Genomic DNA, 19,871 nt, shown 5'->3' on the forward strand with positions numbered 1-19,871 from the left:
CGCCGGAATTTACGGTGACTGATTTGCCCTAAGCTCGGCAGCGTAGTAGACGTTTTATGCCAAGAGAAACTTGATGTATGCTATGAAGAGATTTCTGCATTTTTACCTCCATTTTCCCAAGGTATGCTTATTGTTAAAGGCAACCTAATATTTATTGCTTTGCATGACTTGCCTATAAAGGAGAAAGCAAATTAATTCAAACTTAATGCAACAAACTTAAATGCAACAAGCTCACTAAAGGCCTACTGTGTGCTGGGCATAATCCTGAGCTATTTTAGACAAGACCCTTCTCTGGACCTGTTTCCTCACCTGCCAAATGAGGGCACTGACTTGGCTATAAGACCTCAGGTGAGTCATGAAACGTCTCAGGGTCTATATGCCCCACCCCCTAATATCCACCTCCTTTTGCTTCTTTGGTAATAGAATAGAAATTTTTACCTAAGTACATAAATAAAGACCGTACTTCCCAACCTCTTTTGCCATTAGGTGTGGCCACATGGCCAAACTCTGGCCAAAGAGAAGAGAATGGAAGTGATATGTATGTCTTCTGAAAATCTTCCTCAAAGAGAAGGGTTGTGTCCTTTTCATCTTTTCCTCCTTCCTTTGGTCTGGAATACAGATGTGATGGCGAGAGCCTGGCCAATTATCTTAGATCCCAGGCAGCAGTTACACTTTGAGGAGGGAAGAGGAATGAAAGAGGAAGGAACTCTTGTTCTGATGACTTCTTGAACCCACGCCACCCGCCCTGTATTGATTCTCCCAAACTTCTTTTATGTGAGAAAGGAAATTTTTTGTTTTAGTCATGCTTCATTTGGGTTTTCTATGCTTTCACAATAGTAGCAGAAAATCTCTGTACCTTATAACTTTATGAGGAAACACTATGAGAAAACTTACATAATCAGAATATCTTGGGGGGCAGTGCCTGAGAATCTGCATTTGATGGGCTCCTATGGGGACAGATGCATGCCAAAGTTTCAGGTTGGATGCTTACGAATTAACTCTTGTAATTGTTCTTAAAATATATGTACTCTGAGAATAGGGAAGCAAGAAATTTGGACATAAAATGAAAGGATCAGCTTTAGTAATTTTTTTTTATATATATATAGATGACTTTCTTTGACCCTTTTGAGCCCTTAAGGGCTCCAGAGTGAAACTCCTTTGGTAGTAAAAATTCTGTCCAAAAGGTAATCATCAAACAAACCGGACCAGTGCCTGTGAGTTTAAGGCTATGTTGGGGCTAGAATTTTGGTCTCTGACTCCCAGCTCTCTGACCTCTGGACTCTGCAGCTTCCCTGCAAGCTCTGAAAAGCTATTATTTTTCCAACATCGCAGGTGAAAATCCTCCAGTCTAGCCACCAAGGGTGAGATGGCAGCTGTTTGGCAGCCCGGCCACGGTTTTGATACAGGGAAGTGAAGTGTGTCCAATTAAAACAGCCAGGGGTAATCTAGGTCAACAGCCCATCCACATAGGTGGCTGGGGCCGCAAAAGAATCCAAGTCTTCCCATGTGATGCCAGTCACAGTTTGGAAGGTCATCCCTCTCTGTCCCAGCTCACCTAAATCGTTGCCAGGAATATGGCAATTTCAAGTAGCGGTGTCTCTGCCTTGGACTTTTCCAAACCTTTTGTTCAGGAGCGACACATTAGAAGAACTGTCTTCACCTCTCCCCACCAAAATGGGTTGTTAACTGTGGGCTCCATGTGAATGATGATACCTTAAATGGGAAAGCAGGAATTTAAAATGCAGAGGGCTTGTGCAGGTTATAAAACAACAAACAAAAGGGGATAATGTAACCCAGCAATTGACTGTAAGAAAAAAACAACAACGGTGCTTTCTAAGTAAACATGCACACTTCCCAATACCAAAACAGGGTAAAGATCAGAGGTGGAGTTTAATAGAATCTGCTTTCAGAACTTGGTTCTATTTCTGTCCAGTTTGCCTTCTGGGAGTGAACTTCCAGGTGCCCTTGGAAAAGAGGATATTCCAAAAGTAATTCTATGATTCTCTCTTCCTCTGACTTTGCAGGACCTGCCTTTTAATATTATTATTATTTTAGTTTCAGTAACATACGTATTCCACCACTACATTAGAATGCTTATTAGCGCTGCTAGGCAAAGTAACTGCTGGGTATTAATCTCTTAGGGGACTGGACCATATACTTGCCCAGACTTGTCTCCTCACTACAGCTCAGGACCAAAAACAACACCAAGGACACTGTGTCCTTCAGTTCTATTACAGAAAGTCCCTGAGCCACCAAATCTAAAAATATCAACTGCTTTACATATTTCTGCATGTGATGAGCATGAGCTCAGGTAATTTATGGTAGTATCTGGTGGCTTTTTGTATGAGTGTCATATTTCCATAATGTGCCTCTGTGGCTGATGGAAATAAACCAAAGCAGAGCTGTTGCATCGTGCAACTCCAGGGGGTGGCTTTTACATCATGGTAAGTGGTGCCTCATGGAGTTGCACAGTGCACAACCTGGGCAACCTTAGGTGGTGGCCCTGATTGCTGAAGTCATCAGATAGGCCCCTGGGGAGCTTGGGTGTGTGCTGTTGGGAGCAGTCAATGGATGCTTCAAGCGCAGTGGTGGACATTAGCAAGTGCGGTGCAGAGTTCACTCTGTGTGATTATGGGATGAGATTTATACCCCCTGCTAAGCTTTAAAAGAGGCTGGTGAAGGCCCTGTTTCCTGGGAGGCTCCGAGTTTGGGTTATGGTTGACCTCAAACCCCAGAGGGGGCTGGGCAGTAGCCAGCAGGGTCCATTCACTAGCCTACGATTTCTCTAAAGGTGTGTCAGCCCTCGCTGGATGGGGAGGGAGAGTTTAAAAAACTTTTTTTAATTAAAAAAAAATATATATATATATATATATCTGGTAGCTCCTTAACGTTCGGGGAGAGACTGCTTTCTCAGCAACCTGAAAGCTTCCCAATGAGGCTGCTTCACGGGAGGGGCTCTCTTCTGCCAGCAGAGTGTTCAAGCCAACACTCATCTGCAACTGTTCATCTCTTTGGAAATCCTAAATGGAGCTGCCGAATTGTTGTCATGGTTACCTGGGACTGTTTCTCAGGCCAGAATGTTTTCCAGGAGGGCAGCTCAGAGATGGATATCCTGGCTTTCAGAGTCAGGCAACTGACTCAAGAGAATTGCTTTCCTCTTCCTTCTCCCATGTTCCTAGTCCCTAACCAGGAGCTGATGTCTCCAGTGACAACCTGAACTTCAGCCCAGCCCAAACCTACTGCTGATGCCTGATTTAGCCTTAAGAGATCAGGCTGACCTGGCAGCACCCTGACTGTGGCTCTGGTGTACCCTCTCCCTCTACAAACCAACACAGGTTCCTGGATTCACTGATGCATGCAGCTTCCAGACAAAAGACACTTGTGAAGTAGTTCTCTGCCCTTACTATGTTAATAAGGAACTGACATTTTTGAAAACCTCCTATGAGCCCAGCCCTTCACATGTATCTCATGTAATTTACCACCTCTGAGCCAGGGAGGAAATATCATTCATCTCTTATCTATGAGGAACCAGCGGCTTGTAGAGGTGATGTCCAGGCCTCTACGATCAGGAAGGAACAGAGCTGGGATTCAAATTCCCTGTTTGGCTCTAAAGACAGCCCTCTTTCCTTCAAGCTTGGCAGCCATTTTAGGGCACTGAGAATTAGTAGTTCCAAAGGACTCTCAACCATCCACTGGGCACTGAAAGTTCATTCATTCATTTAATAAACATGTCCTGAGTCTGCTCTGTGCCAGACCCTCTGCTGGCCACTGGGAACACAAAGATAAATCAGACACAACCTCTGCCCTCAAAAAAACTAAGTCACTGACAACCAGCAGTAACTAAATAAGATGAATCTACAAGAAGCTAGAGAAAGGAGCAGTCAGGGAAACCATTCCTGGAGGAAATGTCACCTAACCGAATGAGCTAAGTCTCAAGGTATGCCTGGTTGTGGCAAATTAACAGCGGGTAAGACCCAATCCCTAACACTCAAAGTACTCAAAGTGCAGTTGCAGAGACTAGACTCATGCTCATGATACAAGGAAAGACAATAAAATCACCGACTAAGATTCCAAAGAGATATTCTACGGGGAAGTGTGGGAGGATTGAGAAACTGAGGCAGCAGTACTTGGGGCCCTGAGGAAAGGCTGTGGACATGAAATGGAAGCCACCTTTGTTCATAGATTCTTCTTAAAAGTCTTTGATTTCTTTCTTGCTCTCTCTCTCTTTTTCCTACTCTTGCCATAATCCCTTGGGCTCTACTCTGATTTCTCCTTTTCATTTTCATTTCTCATTTTCCACTCAAGGAAAACACTTACTTATTCAACATCTTTAGAGTTTGTGCTGAGAGCAAGCCATTACCCTAGGTCCTGCTGGTGCTCATGGTGGAGGAAATGTACAAATATGAATAAGACATGGAGCCCCTGAGCAACAAACAAATACCCTAAATGATGAAAGTCTGAGAGATGTGAGCTCCAAACCAAACGGCATGAGGAATGAAATAATTCAGACTTGGAAAGGGGACTGTCATTCAGGAAAGACTTCACTGTAGTTGAAGTGTTCACTCATTTCTTCAGCATTCATTCACTGATGACGCCTGTCTACCAGGTCCCCTCCTCAAAGAGCCCACAGTTGACCACAGGTCCAGGAGACAATAGGGAGTAATCATTAGAGGATGATAAACAAGCAGGAGAGGTTCATAAAAGGGAATTCAGAAGACAGAGTTGGTAGCTTTTGAGCGGGTTTCTAGAACTAAACAGGAGTCCACCAGGTGGAGAAAAAAGGAGAGGAAAAGCAAAAAGCACTGAAGATTATATTTGGAACAGCTTGCTGTGGAGCGTTTGGAGGGAGAGGAGGTCTTAAAACATACTGCCCCCAGAGTGTTAAAGACTTGACTACTCGACTGAAAAATTTAGTCTTTTTCAAGGAGGTAGTGGGGAGCCATAGAGAGATCTGAGCAGGCGAGGACAATGATAAGATTCTCGTTTTGGAAATGTCCCTCTGATAGGAGGGTAGGGTGGACTAGAACCGGATGAGGATGAGGGCTGAAGCACGTATGCCTACAGCAACTGTATCTTTTGTGCCTGAGAGACTGCGCCAGACAGGAGCCTAAACCAAGCAGGAGGAGTGGGGGTGGGGGAATGGAAGGTGAAGGGAGTGTCCCGCGTGAGGTCTACAGCCGGGACGAGAACATACGCAGTTCTAGGCACAGCACAGCTGCTGGGAAGCCCCGCCTCCCCTTCCAGATCCCTCTGGGGCGGAGCTCGGGCCGAAGCACGTGATGCCTAGGGAACCACGTTTACTATGGTCAGTCCTCCGATTCCTCCACGCTTTCGCGGATCGCCACTCGTATCTCCCACACCTGGACTCTTTCCTATGGTGCTAGAGGAATCTGTTTTCTTCCGCGCGTCCCTGTATGCTCCTCCTGCGGAGCCTGGTTAGGCAAGATAAACAGCGCAAGAGTCCTTTGCCCACACTAAAGATGGCGACCCGCTGCGCTCCTCTGGGTGGGGGAGCGGGTTCCAGGCTCCAGGCCTCACTGGGCTAGGCGCAGACGGAAGGGGCGTCCCTCGAGGTAACTTTTCGACCTTCCTGGGAGGGGACCTGGGCCAAGAGGCGTGGCCTCATCTGAATTCTAACAGCTGGTTGGTCTCTCGGCAGGTGGGCGGGGTTTCTGCCCAACCCCACGCCTCCCTCTTCGAACCGGAAGTGTCTCTTGGTCTTTCCAGCTGGTTGTCATTTCACTCGGCTCGGTCCTGAGGAGAAGGACTCAGCCGCGGCTGCGGGACCCGGGCACCGGGAGGCGGTGGCGGCAGCGGCGGCGGCGGTAGCAGCGGCGACAGCAGAGAAGGAAGAGGAGGAAGGAGAAAAGAAGAAGAGCCGGGCGGAGTCCGCCACAACGACAGCGGGGACTGCGGGACCGGGGTAAAGCGACGGCGGCGGCGGCGACGACGACGGCCCGGCAACCGTGAGGAGAAACAAAAGCCTTCTAAATTATACTTTTTAAAAAAAATCTGGGGGGAAAAAAGAGAGAGAGTAAAGGGGGGAGGCCCTTCTCTTTTAGGATAAGCACCCTAGTGGGTTTTTCCTTTTTTTCCTCTTCCCCCTCCTCCTGCGGAGAATCGAACTGAGAGAACTGAACAAACCGCCCCTGGGTCCCATGAGGGAAAAAAACCCCGGAGCCGCAGAGAGGGGAAGAGGCCGAAACCGCAGGACCTTCCAGGTCACCCCCTTGGTCCCCGCACCCCCGGGCCTCCAGCTCGTCCTCGTCGAGTCTCGCTAATCCCTCCTGACCGCGGCACCCCCAAGAGGGAGAAACGGGTGTTTCCAACCCATTTCATGGGGGAGAGGAGGCCGGGGGGAGCCCAGGAACAGAGACCGCAGCAAGATCTGCACGCAGAGCTTCAGGAACAGCCCCAGCGGCCAAAGCTGCACCCCGTGAAAGAGCAGAAACAGGACCAGGAACAGCAGAAACCTCCCTGCAATCATCTTTCCATTAGTCAATGCTGATTTCCTCTCCCGCAACCAGGAATTCGCCTCCCACCCCAGATAACCTAATATAATCTATCTATCTATCTATATATATAAATATATAATATATAATGTTCTTAAATTATTCCTGATTTTTTTAACCAAGCTGCCAAGAAAAGAACGTATTCTCCACTTAGCCCTATTCTAATTTTTATGTGAGTAAATCTAAACTGCTGAAGAAGACCATATGTGATTGTTAAATTATATATATATATATTTTTACTCCGCGCAGTGCTTATTCTTCTACATCCATAGATGCTTGAGAAGCTGTGTTTTTGTCATTCATGTACGTTTTCCTTTGGAAAAAGAAAGCGCCTATTTTACTAACCAAAGACTTGATTTTTTACCCTCTTCGTTTTTATTCCCTCCTAGAAATAAGCCCACTTGGATTCATGTCAATGTTTTAAGATTTTTTTTTAGTTTTTTTTTTTTTTTAAATTTCAGAGACCAGAATTCCAAATCTGAACTATTTAGGGTGATAAGCTGCGATCTTTGAGCTAGCTAAAACTAAGACATTTCAAACAAGCAACTTAAATTTGGGGTAGAAGATACAAAGGCTTGTTGTTTTTTATTGTAAGATTTTTATTGTAAGATTCTGAGCCTAAAAATAATAAATGGGGGATTACGGGTTTGGAGTGCTAGTGCAAAGCAATACTGGGAATAAATCTGCTTTTCCAGTCAGATTCCATCCACATCTGCAGCCTCCACACCATCACCAAAATGCCACCCCCAGCCCTGCTGCTTTTATAAATAATAACACAGCTGCCAATGGCAGCAGTGCCGGGTCAGCTTGGCTCTTTCCTGCTCCGGCTACCCATAACATTCAGGATGAGATCTTGGGGTCAGAAAAAGCAAAAAGTCAGCAACAGGAACAGCAAGACCCTTTAGAAAAGCAGCAGCTCTCCCCAAGTCCAGGTCAGGAAGCTGGAATACTGCCTGAAACTGAGAAGGCAAAATCTGAAGAAAATCAAGGGGACAATTCTTCAGAAAATGGCAATGGGAAGGACAAAATAAGAATCGAATCACCAGTGTTGACAGGGTTTGATTATCAAGAAGCCACGGGGCTAGGTACTTCGACCCAACCCTTGACATCTAGTGCATCGTCTCTTACTGGTTTCAGTAACTGGTCAGCAGCAATAGCGCCTTCTTCCTCTACAATCATCAGTGAAGATGCAAGTTTCTTTCACCAGGGAGGGGTCCCAGCTGCTTCGGCTAATAACGGTGCTCTGTTGTTTCAAAATTTTCCCCATCATGTCAGCCCTGGCTTTGGAGGCAGCTTCTCTCCTCAGATCGGGCCTCTCTCCCAGCACCACCCTCATCACCCTCATTTCCAGCATCATCACAGCCAGCATCAGCAGCAAAGGAGGTCTCCTGCCAGTCCCCATCCCCCACCTTTCACACATAGAAATGCTGCTTTTAACCAGCTGCCTCATTTGGCGAATAATCTTAACAAGCCCCCCTCTCCATGGAGCAGCTACCAGAGTCCCTCTCCTACACCGTCTTCTTCCTGGAGCCCAGGAGGTGGTGGATATGGTGGCTGGGGAGGTTCCCAAGGCCGAGATCACCGCAGAGGGCTGAATGGAGGAATAACGCCCTTGAACTCCATCTCGCCTTTGAAGAAAAATTTTGCAAGCAATCATATTCAGCTCCAGAAGTACACTCGCCCCAGCTCTGCTTTTGCTCCTAAATCCTGGATGGAAGATAGCTTGAACAGGGCTGACAACATTTTTCCTTTTCCGGTAAGATTATTATGTTCCATTATTAGATTAAGATGAATAAGGAAATGGCATGGTGTAATAACTGTGTAACTATGAGAGTCTGAATTGTTCGTATTCATATCAGAGCTCTTCTTGAAAACGAGTTAATTACTAGATGTTATTTTGGCAGGAGAGGAGTGTAATTTGGAACAAAATATTCAGCTGTTTTTTTTGAGGGGTAAATTTCTAATTATTATCTTCCCATAGATAATTGTATAAATTGGCATAATTATGAATACCAGGTAGCTAGTGATGTCATAATTATTAACCATAATCTCTGTCTAGCTTGACAAGAGACTCGGGGTTGGTTTTTCCCTACTTATTTTAGTGAGAATAAATAATATATAGATATAAATATATTTCACTGTGGCAGCTGATGGGCATTTTCTATCTATATCCATAAGTGTATAACCAAAACACTTAATTTTTCTCCATTGTAAGGTAGTGAATCCCTGAAAATCAATTATTGAATGACAGTTTTCTCACTGGTTATATTTTAAACCTGAAACCCTTCCGAACCACGCAGTCTGAACAGTCAGAATTCAGCAAACCGGCAGTTCCTCATAAACCTTTTTGCAAATTCTGCTTTGTGGCAGTAAGGATTGCTAGAGAGAAGATCTAAATGTTTTCGTCATCCCTATGTATTTTTGAGTACTGTGAAGCTGTTGATCTCCGAGTGACTCTTTTATGATGTCTTTCACCCGTTTGTTTATTTTCCAGTGTTAACGCTAGGGGTGTAGATAATTCAGCCATTCCTAAAAATAGATCCAGGCAAAGATCACTTGTCTTGCTTGCCACCAGTGTAGCCTTATGCTGCAGGAGTCACATTGTTTGATGTTTTTGATTTTAATGAGCAGCCAAGTCTAGTTGATAGATGTGAGATAAAGGGAATTTCATAGTTAATTGAGCATCAGATGCCCCACTAAATTTGTATACTTTAGGGTATGGTCATTTATATGTGTTTAGGAAATTTAGATGGGTAATAAGGTAACATTGAATCAGTTTTCACAACAAACCCTACAAGGTAAGTTCTAATATTATCCCCATTTTACAGATGAGAAAGTTGAGTATCAGAAAGGCATAATAACTTGCCCCAAAGCACATAACTGATAAGAGTACAAACTCTAGGTTAAAAAGCAAGGATTAAAAGCTATGTCTGTAGACATGTGTACATGTCTATATACATGTGTACACAAACATACGTGCTACGTACATCTAGAGGGTTAATTTAAAGATCATTCTGCAAGAACTAAAACAGATTTCAAAATAGGTGCGGTGTCTCCAAATATGATGTAAGTACCAGTAGAATTATCTGTTTTAATTAATAATTTGCTCAGAGGAAGGGGAAGTTTGCTAATAGAACCCCGTGTCATTCCAAGGAATTAAATCGCTCTCTAAGGATTCAGGTAGAATGGTTAGGATGTATCTTAAAATATTTGGTGAAATCCAGTTTTAGATTTTTTAAAATAATTTTTTGCCCAGGTATAAAGAAGCTGTTGGCTTTTGTTTTTAGAAAGGGTTTTTACTCAAACTGAAGAGAGCAATTATCGTGCCTTAGTGGTCAGGTAAAAGGCTGTTTAAGACGTTGGCAGTCCCATGAAATCTATTTTTAAAAAGTTGGTTTTGATATTCCTTTGAACATAAATTTAGAGGAAATTTAATGCAAAAGTAACTTTTATGAATTATTTATATATTGCTAACTTAAAAAATCCAAGATGGCATTCCCGACATTTTAACTAGATTTAAGATTGGCTCAGAATTGAAAATACTTTTCTTTTTTCTTTTGCTACTATAAACTGACAGAATGAATATGTGACCTCATAGTTTGTTTTGCATCCTCAGTTTATTGATTTTTGATAAAGGTTTGCTTTGGGAAAAATAAAAATTTCAGAAAGTGAATAAACCACATATATGCCCATTACTGATATTTTATGGAGCTAATGGAATGTGCTTGACGTGTAATTTTTTTCAATCAGATGGTTTCTTAGAGATTAAGCTGGTTTATGAAATAATAATAGACTAAGATTGATGCTAAAAGATATCGTTAGAAGCTAACTCTTCCCTTAGAATTGTTGTCTGTTATGCTGAGGATGGACAAAAGATGAGTCAATATACCTGCCTCAAACATGGTAGAATGAGAAACTAGGTTGTTCATTTCTGCTCACCGTCCCCATCATTTTTAGGAGAGTGTGTGTATTTGTGTGTGTGAAAGAGAGAAGAGAGAGAGGGAGAGGTCGAGGGGTGGGGAGCTGAGAGCAAGCATTGGGGTGATTTGAAAGTCATATGTGATTTAAAAAAAATCTTTATGACAAGAAATTCCTAGTTGGGTTTTGAAAAATATAAGAAGTTAGTGAACTGAGTACTGTGGTGCTTACTTAAATGAATGCAGTTCTTTGTATGTGTGTGTATGTGTGTTTTAAACAATTATTCTTTTGAATTAATTTTTGGCAAAAAAAAATACCATTTTGAGTTGATATGAATTACTTGATTAAATTTGATATGAAAAAAGTTGAAGGAACATTTATTTGACTGGGAGCCCAGACACCTAGGTTGTAGTCTTGGCCCTATGAGTGTAATAGCATTTGGGGGCCTCAGTTTCTTCATAAAATCGGAGGAGGGGGTGACCTAGATGATTCTTAAGTTCCTTATGATCCTAAAACAAGCTGCTGTGGGGTTTAAAGTGCTACAGTCACGGTCCACACTCTTTTTTCTAAGTACTGCTATCTTATTTAAATGTATTACCTTAAACGCTATTCATTTTAGCAAAGACATTTTATAGATGTTAATATTCAATTCCCATTGCTGTTAGAAAGAATTCCTTAGGTATTATAGAGAGATCTTGAAGTTTACCACAGAAATTACAAGATAGAATTTACATGGCTATATTACAATATTGGTATTCAGTCAAAGGCCAGGATAATATTATTGTATTAAAAGGAAATAATTTACCTGAAATGTAACTGATACTGGGCAATGTTTATTTTAATTTGAAATGAATCAGAATGGTTTTTACATTTGTTTAATACAGGTTTGGGTACATACAGTGAATTAAAATTAATGATGACATTAAGTTTTTTTTGGTTTTTTTTTTTGCCAATCTTAACCTCTCTTTTACCAATGTTTATGAGCAGGAGCAAAGATTCCAACTATGTGAATAATCCTCTAAGTAACTGATATGACAGGCATTATGTTTTGGTATTTTCTATGTATTAAAATTTGTTTCTAAATTGTTCTTGCTTAGCTTAAAGTTTTCTTCGTGTGAATTCAGATAACATGCCTCAAACCCAGTTTTCAAATACAACTGAACGAATGTGTATTTAATAATAGCCAACATGCCTATGATAATTCTGTTTTACGTATATTAACTCATTTAATTCATTCAACAGTCCTATGAAGTAGAAATTATTGTTTTTGATATTATTATTACAAGTCACACATGAGGTTGGGGGTGGTGGGAATGCTTCCAAGAGGCATGTAAGATTAGAAGAAAGATTTTTAGAGTGAATAATTGATACCTGCTGATCAAAAGCTGATTATGGATTAAGTTTTGAAAGTGGGAAATAATAAAATACATTTATTTATCAACTTTAAAATATTAGATAATATTCAAATCAATTGTTTGTTTGTTTGTTTTTAGTACCTACTGTATACCAGGCACTGAGCTAGGTGCTTTCACATATGTTATCTCACTTCCTATATAGGATTTCTCAGCCCTGTAAGGTTTGGCTTTCTTGTCTCAATTTCAAAATGAAGAAACAAGGTCCATATTCATGTGACTAAAGGAATGATTTGACCTTACATTAAGGGGGAAAAAATATCCTACCCATCCTGCCAAACACATCCTGGAATTCTGATGTCCAAACCAAATAATATATTGGGGCACCTGCCAATAATTACGTTTGAATATAGCACTTCTTTGGAAGGGTGCCTAGATCTTCTCTCCTTACAGGAAAGTGAAGGGAAATTGTGTGGTATACATTCTGATACCCTCTTATCTTCAGCTCAGTTACGCCCTAACTAAGAACCGAGAAGTAGGCCACAAGAAAAAAAAAAAAAAAAAAAAAGCAGGGGAGACAAAATCTGTCACAAAGACCATCCTAAAACTCGGTTGACAGGGAGACCTTTCGGGGTTTAGAGCCCATTTGCTCTTACTTGGTCATCAAGGATTTGTTGTTAAGTTGTCTTAACCAGGCAAATAATCCATGCCACTTGAATAACTCTCCTTGTGTTGTCGGTTTATTGATCCTTAAAATTGCATATGACATCTTATATTTGAAAATAGGAAGTTACTGCATTGCTTCAGTTCTGAAAGTCATGGTGAATTATTAAAATTGTCTGAAGTACAACCTCATTACATTTTTTGGTTTTTAATATAGTCCCAAGAGGGATCTTTGCATAAGAAACATTTTCTTTGACTTTGTATTTGTTTATATTAGAAGAGGGGAAACTATATATATATAGTTTATATAATATATATGTTTTAACTATAAAGTGTGGGTTGGATGGCTCTGGCTCCAGCAGAACTGAAATATTGGGAGAACTTTGGGAATGCAGATGCAATGTTACTCCTTTTTGTAGGAAGCCTTTTAGCTAGGTTTAATTACTTTTCTGATGGAATCAAAACTTGAGCCGGGTAGAGTTTTCTGATTACTTTTTGTCATGTCTTCAGAGAAGCCTGGAGTATGATCAACACACTGTTCGAACATCTTTCAGGAAAAACCTGTTTATTGCAAGCCTAGTGAATGTGGTTGTTGCTAGTTTCAACTAGAAAGATGCTACTTAGTTCACGAGTTTATGCTTTTGAGAATAATTTTTGTTGGTGTTAACAAGACAGAGACGGAAAAGTAGTTTTAAAGTTAACGTATACCTACCTTGAATTTTAGTCTAAATTTATTTTCCTTATGACTTTTCTGTCTTGCTATAAGGAAAATAAGCTTGAAGTTCCATTATCACATTTTTTTCACCACTGTATTGTACCTTAGTTTTTGGTCCCATCACAGATAAGCTAATGTGTCTGATGCTTTTCTCTTTACAGCAGGGAGCTTATAACATAAACATTCATTTTAATTGTTCTTGACAAAAACTTACGTTATATTTAATTGTTCAAAGAAAATTGTTTTTGCAGAAATTAAAGTATATTTTTTACCATGATACATTGATAGCAATATTATCATTTTTTACTTCAAATTTAGTGTAGAGTCTCATCATATTTTATAATATTGAAACAGAAGGAGTTCCACTTTCAGATTTTCAGAAAATTCTTAGTAGATAGAAAGGTCTATAGATCCTATTTTTAATTAGTTTCTGAAGATGCAACTTTAATAATTACTGAGAAAGGCAATTGTGAAAGGCCAAAAATGTAGTAGACTGAAGCCCAGGCCCTGAATCCAAACAGACCTAAGTTTGACTCTGAACTCTAATTAGCTGTGCGACCTTGAGCAAATCGTTTAAATTTGGGAAGACAAACCTCATCAAGATATTAATTCCTAGGAGGAAAGGATTATTGTGAGGTACTTTAAGTATGAGGCCATATTAGGTGGCTTAATTTTTTTTTAATTTAAAATATGACTCTCTAATATTGGGTAAAATCATGAAATTAAAGTAATTACAAAAAGCTTGGGTATCTATGAAAGATTCTGAGCAGTCCTTAGAATTGCTTATTGTATTATATAAGCTCTACTTCTCAGAGTACTCCTTTTGAATAAGCTAGATGCAACCCAGAGCAAGTAGAACATTTAGCAGGATTATCAGTTTTCTTGAAGAGAAGTTTTATAATTGTACATATACCCAGACTTCTATTGGCGTTGGCAGCCTGCATCTTTCAGTAGTTTGAGAGATTTGGCTTATAGCAGTTTTAAGAAATTTAGGACATTTGATTGTTTTTGTATACATTAAAGGAGACTCTCCGTTAATGGAGCATTTATGATTGTTGGTAAGAAACAGGAAAACGTACCGTACATTTGAGTTGGGAATGTTTTAGCTTTTATCCTGGAATTAAGTTTTTTTTTATATTTTAATTAATATATTTGGTACATATTTATTGAGTGCCTCCTGTGTTATAAACTAGGCACAGGACTAGATATCTCATAAAAATTGTTTTGATTTGATTTGTAATGTATTTCTCTGCTAATCTTTGAATGATACTGAAGATGCATTTTTTTTTATCATTATAAACAAATTAGCAACTAGCCCAATAGTTATATTTTATTTTAATCCAAGAGCTGTTTAAACTTTGAGGCAAACTAATAGGTTCAGCTTTAGGTATAACAGAAACAATGTGTAAATGGCATTTCCAAATGTTTTATTAATGGTCATATTTATAAATACACACCTATTCACAGTAAGTGCTTTTTTAAGTTCTGTGACAACATGGTACCACAAAAGGCAGACTTTAGCCAGTGGGTTGCAGAATTCAGATCTCATTACTTGTCCAGGGAAAAACTCCATCCAGCCACTTGAGGTCCTCTCTCATGTTTGCAGACTGAATTTTTAGTTTAAAGCCTTAAGCTGAACAAGTACTTTTCATATTTGTAGAGTTATTTAGACTGGACAAAATTTCTATTTGCTGAATATTCATCTGATATATCCCAATCATTGTTTTCTTGTAGATCTAAAATAAGTTATAGTTAATCCCTCAGTATTATGCATTTTAAAACATGTTTATATTTAAATATTATGCAACATACTTTTAATAACAGTTTTCCCAGGTATTTTCGAGGAGTGATTCTGATGCTCGTCAGTAAAGTAGCTGCTGTAACCTTACTGTCTGTAAGAACCTTAAAAAGAACCAAACAAAGAAAGTTAATATAAGAACTTAGAAAAGTTATCCGAGTTATCGTAGGGAAGTCAGATTTGAGTTCCAGCAATGGTTTTACCACTTGCTAGCTATGTGACCAGGGCAAGCTACTCAGCTTTCCTGATCCTTCATTTTCTCATTTCTTTTTGTCCAGTCTTTTTGAGGATAAAATGGAATATGTCTAATATTTGGCTTCCAAAAGATTTTGTTGATATAAGAAAGTCAACACATAGAAATATTAAAAATTTTGTGAATAGCACAGATTCTTCTTATGTGAAAACCGTTGTGTGAGGTAATTTGAGCTTCCTGTCAAAGAAGGATTTTATAAACTGAACTGCCAATTTTGTTTAATAAAATCACTGCACTTCATAGTCACTGTACTTAACAGCCTACATGATGCTCTCATTTTCTTGAGCACTGCAGGAAAATCAAGTGACCAGCTGTTTGTTTCCTCTTTGGGTAAAGATTTTCCCCCTCATGTCTCTTCAGTTTCTTATTCTGGAAAAATTTAAATTTAAAAATTTAAAATATTCCATAGATGGAATAATATAGCAAACTACGAGAACATGTCATGTGGCGTCCAACAGTGGTCAGGTCCTGGACGGTCCTCTTTCATTTCTCTTCCCGACCCTCTTTTCCTGCTTTCATATTATTTTGAAGCATTTCCCAGCTAATAGATCACTTCATCTGTAAATGGTTTAGTATTTCAGAGATATTTAGTATCTCTAAAAGAGAGTCTTTTTTTCTCCCTAAAAAACATACAAAAATATTTTCTAGCTGTTTTTTTTTTTTTTTAAAGAAAGATAGTGGAAACTGAAGCAAGGCCCACATTTCTGTTGTGCTTGTTCAGCCTGTTTCACTACTCAACCTGGTGCTAATATCTAAAGAAACCACTTCTGGCCCCATCTCCTCCCTCCTGGGCTAAGAAGGGTGCTGGTGGTCACATGGCCATCAGAAAAAAAAAAAAAAGAGGGAGAGAGAGAGATCCAACAAAACATCATCTGATGACCAAAAATGTGAGAGGAGATTGTCCAGGTTTCCTCACTCCATCTCAGCCTTCTCCCAGGTTCAGGCTTCTCTAGACTTTTTGGAAGGCTGTCCAAAAGGAGAGAGAACAGGACAGGACTGAGAGCTTTTCGGTTGCATTTTTATTTGCTAGACCAGTTTTTTTTTTTTTTTTTTTAAGGGGAATTTAGAGGTTTGGAGTCTTTTGCAGGCCTTTGGACTACATCACACTTTTTCATCTCTTTCTCTTTTTCAACTCACAAGTGTTTGGTGCTTACAGTGGCTTGTGTGCTGGGAATACAGGACCAAGGCAGACGTGCTTCTCAAGGAGTATACAGGCCAGTGACTTCTTGCTTTGTGCCTGAGTGTTGAGAAGCGCTTTCTGCTCAGGAGACTCTGAAGAGCTAAGGGTGTGAGGGTGGGAGCTGTGAGGGCCCTGAAAGGCTGACACCAGGCACAGGCTGCCTCTTGACATTGCTGTCAAGGCTCGCGAAAGCTCAGAGATGTTAAGGATATTGTGGGTTATAGGATACGAGCCTCAGTTTAGGAATAAAGATTGTGTATTTAGGTGACCATTCTCTCTGCTGACTCTGGACCCTGATCAGGCCCAGCAGACGTGGAGCAGAGGAATGCTGACAGCCAGTAAGCAGCCAAAGATAGAGGAATGGCCAGAAGGATCTAAATGACTTCATTCCTTAGGGCTGCATTTTAGTAGTATTTACCTACTGTCCTGAACTAATGACCTCTTGCCCCAAATAGCTTATTTGATGGAAAAAATCTTTTTCTATTTTGTTTATGAAAATGAGCTACAGGAAAAAGCATGGAACAGCTGAATTATTCAGATATACACAAACAGTACCTACTTAAATATGTTTGTTTCAGGCCCTGTTGCTGTTTGACCAGAGAGAGAAGGGGCAGAGCGGGTCTCTTAACTGGCTCGTGTCGTGCACGGTCTGTCATGGGCCTCATCTCATTTCTCCTCACTCCTGTTTAATAAGGGAGATGCCATCCTCATTTTGTTGATGAAATCAAGGTTCAGAGATACAGTATCAAGATTACTCATCTAGCGAGTGGCGATTTAAACACCGGTCTTGGAATAGATTTTAATTATTTCTCTCTGCCGGGCAAGGTGAAAATGAACAAACAGTTAATAAGAGGAAGGGGTCTGTTGACCCAGGAACTGACTGATCAAGTCTAGAAATGCCAAGTTGTGATTTTAATACAGTTAAGTGGTGAGAAGAAATATTTACCGTTTTAAAATCTTTTAATGCTGAAAATGAGTGTGGTTTATTTAGTGAAGTTAGAATAAAAGAAAGTTTTCTAAAAGACTTTCTGGAGAGATCTGATTCATCAGTTCACATGGGAGCAAATGGAGCTACTGATCCAATCAGGGTAATCCGCCGAAGACATGGATTGATTTTGTTATAGTGTATTATTCTATTGGGGGCACTTGCTAGCCTCAGCTCTGTAAGAGGCTTTGCCTTCATTATAAAGTGGTCATAATGGGAAAGTACCTACTAAAGAGGGACCCTGCTAAGAAATATGAGATGCTACTAAACCTGGTTTCTCCTTCTTTCACTTTAACCACTGACGCTTGTTCTCTGCATTCAGACCCTGTAGACGGTGAAGGATTTCAGACCTTACAGGTGTTAACAGATTGAAATTTCTAGGTCATGACAAAGCTCATTTAAATGGACCACTTTTCTGAGTTTCTGCTCTGAAGTCAGACTCCACCACTTACTTGGTGACTTTGAGGGCAACTGGTTAACTTCTCATAGCTTCATTTGCCTAAAATGGGGGTAATAATTGTACCCAGTTTACATGATGGTTGTGAGGAACTGATGTGCATATGTCATACATCACTCATGTGAGACACAACACTGAGCTGGAAGGGACGTGTTCGCCACTTTAATAATGATGGTGACGATGATGAGGGACTTACTGTATGCTGCACAGTTGCTCCGGTCTGTGGCTGTGGAGATGAGTGATACAGTCCAGTGGTGGGAGGCGGGGTTAGCTGTAACCGAGCTTGTCGATATCACGTGGGATGTCAGCGTGCTAGGGGAGTCTGGGGGAAAGGGGGGCTTGTGCCTGCAACAGGGATGGAAGGGTCTTGAAAGTTGACTATATTGTCAACCTGTGATGTCTGTGGGTTTAAGTATTTAATCCAAGTAGAGTATTTACATTTGGCAAATTTTGGATTAAAACTCCCATGGTTACCTTTGATTATGGGCTCTGCTGGCATCTCAAACTTCCTAGTTATTTTGGCAGCTCATACACTGGCATAGACTTTCCTTTCAAACCAAAATATTTTCCTTTCCCTTCAAAGTTTAAGACAGAAAGAGAAACTTCCATAAGCTGATACAGAGCCATAGCAGTCTGAGAAGTGATGATCACGGTAATATCTGTCTTTATAAGAAGATAATGAGTAAAGGGAGTAGCTGAATTTTGGCTTTGGTTCTTAATGATGTGGTTATATTCAATTTAGTATATTTTGTGTTTTAGACCAGATCTAGTAATGCTAAAATATACTATCTCAAATATAATAAGGCAGGAACCAATAGAGGAGTGGTCATGGTGGTTGATTTCTTGAAGTTGAACTTGATTGTAATCTTTTTCCAATTAATGCATCTTAGACCTGGGAAGAGAGGGCTTTGTTTTGGGTTTTGAGAGCAAAGCCCTTCTCTTCATAAGGAAACCTTAAAATGGCTGGTGTAGACTATTTAAGCTGGACTGCATCACAGCCGTCAACCAGGATGTAAGTTACAAATCACACCCCCAAGTATCTAATGATGTTAACCTGTGGAATGGAATTGCTTAACTCAGTGGTTCTCCAAGTGTGGTCCCTGGCTTCACTTGTAAACTTGTTAGAAATGTGAATTCTTGGGTCCTACCCAGACCTACTGAATGAGAGACTTCAGGGGTTGACCCAGTAGTCTATGTTCTGATGGGACCTCCAGATGGCTCTGATGTACTCTTAAATAGGAGAAACACCAGCTTATATTATCCATCTGGATGTTTAAGAAAAAGAAAAAGTTATGAAATAATAATTTTGGTTTGTAACATAGTTGCAATCTAGTTGTTCATCCTGACAGTGATAGACCATCAGGTTCCTGTGCTGCTTTTGGCTGCTTCTGGGATGTTAAATAAAAAGCCATGTCATCAATTCTATGCTGATGTAGCTATTTTGCCGTGGCAGTCAGGATTATTCAGATATATTAAAAGGACAGGTCCTACTCTGTGAAACACTAATTTGCTTTGTCAGAAGTTTATTTTTATCAACTTTGATTTTCATAGCATCTTGTGTGGTTTTTCCTTTAGACATTGTCCTGTGAAGTAGAGATGACAGAAACTGAAACCAACCAGTTACTGACCTGTAACTCAATATATTTAGTGTAACAATTAAGATTACAAAATAAAAAGAGATCTAGGCACAGTTGTAATCAAGTTTGCTTTGCTGAGCCTTGGAAATAATTGGTGGTCTTTTATTTTTATTGATGATTATTAAGTGTACATGTTCTAGAATCAGAAGGTCTTGGTTCAAATTCTGCCTTCTCCACTTACCTGACATTAATAAACTTACTTAATCACTTTACTTTCTTCATCTGTGAAATGGGATAACTGAACACTTCATTGTATAGGCTTTTTGTGAGGAGTAAATGCGATTGTGCATGTAAGGCATTAGAGCTTGATACATGTTAGCTGCTGATATTATTGTAACTATTACTGCCACTTCAGTTCCTGTGGTTGGCTGCAGTTAATCTAGAGATGCGTTTGTGTTAGG

The 19,871-nt window shown here is 40.3% G+C and overlaps 1 protein-coding gene across 3 annotated transcripts in view; it reads left to right on the top strand.

The window, feature by feature from the left end:
* The first annotated feature begins 5,733 nt into the window (after positions 1 to 5,733).
* Positions 5,734 to 19,871, top strand: part of CPEB4 (cytoplasmic polyadenylation element binding protein 4) — a 62,456-nt gene continuing 48,318 nt past the window's right edge. For all 3 annotated transcript variants that reach the window (XM_031437811.2, XM_031437812.2, XM_031437813.2), the window contains exon 1: positions 5,734 to 8,268. In XM_031437811.2, coding sequence (XP_031293671.1) covers positions 7,144 to 8,268 — 1,125 coding nt within the window. In that variant the 5' untranslated portion in view covers positions 5,734 to 7,143. The remainder of the gene's footprint in view (positions 8,269 to 19,871) is intronic.

This window comes from Camelus dromedarius, chromosome 27 (assembly GCF_036321535.1).
Source record: "Camelus dromedarius isolate mCamDro1 chromosome 27, mCamDro1.pat, whole genome shotgun sequence".
Lineage (NCBI taxonomy): Eukaryota > Metazoa > Chordata > Mammalia > Artiodactyla > Camelidae > Camelus > Camelus dromedarius.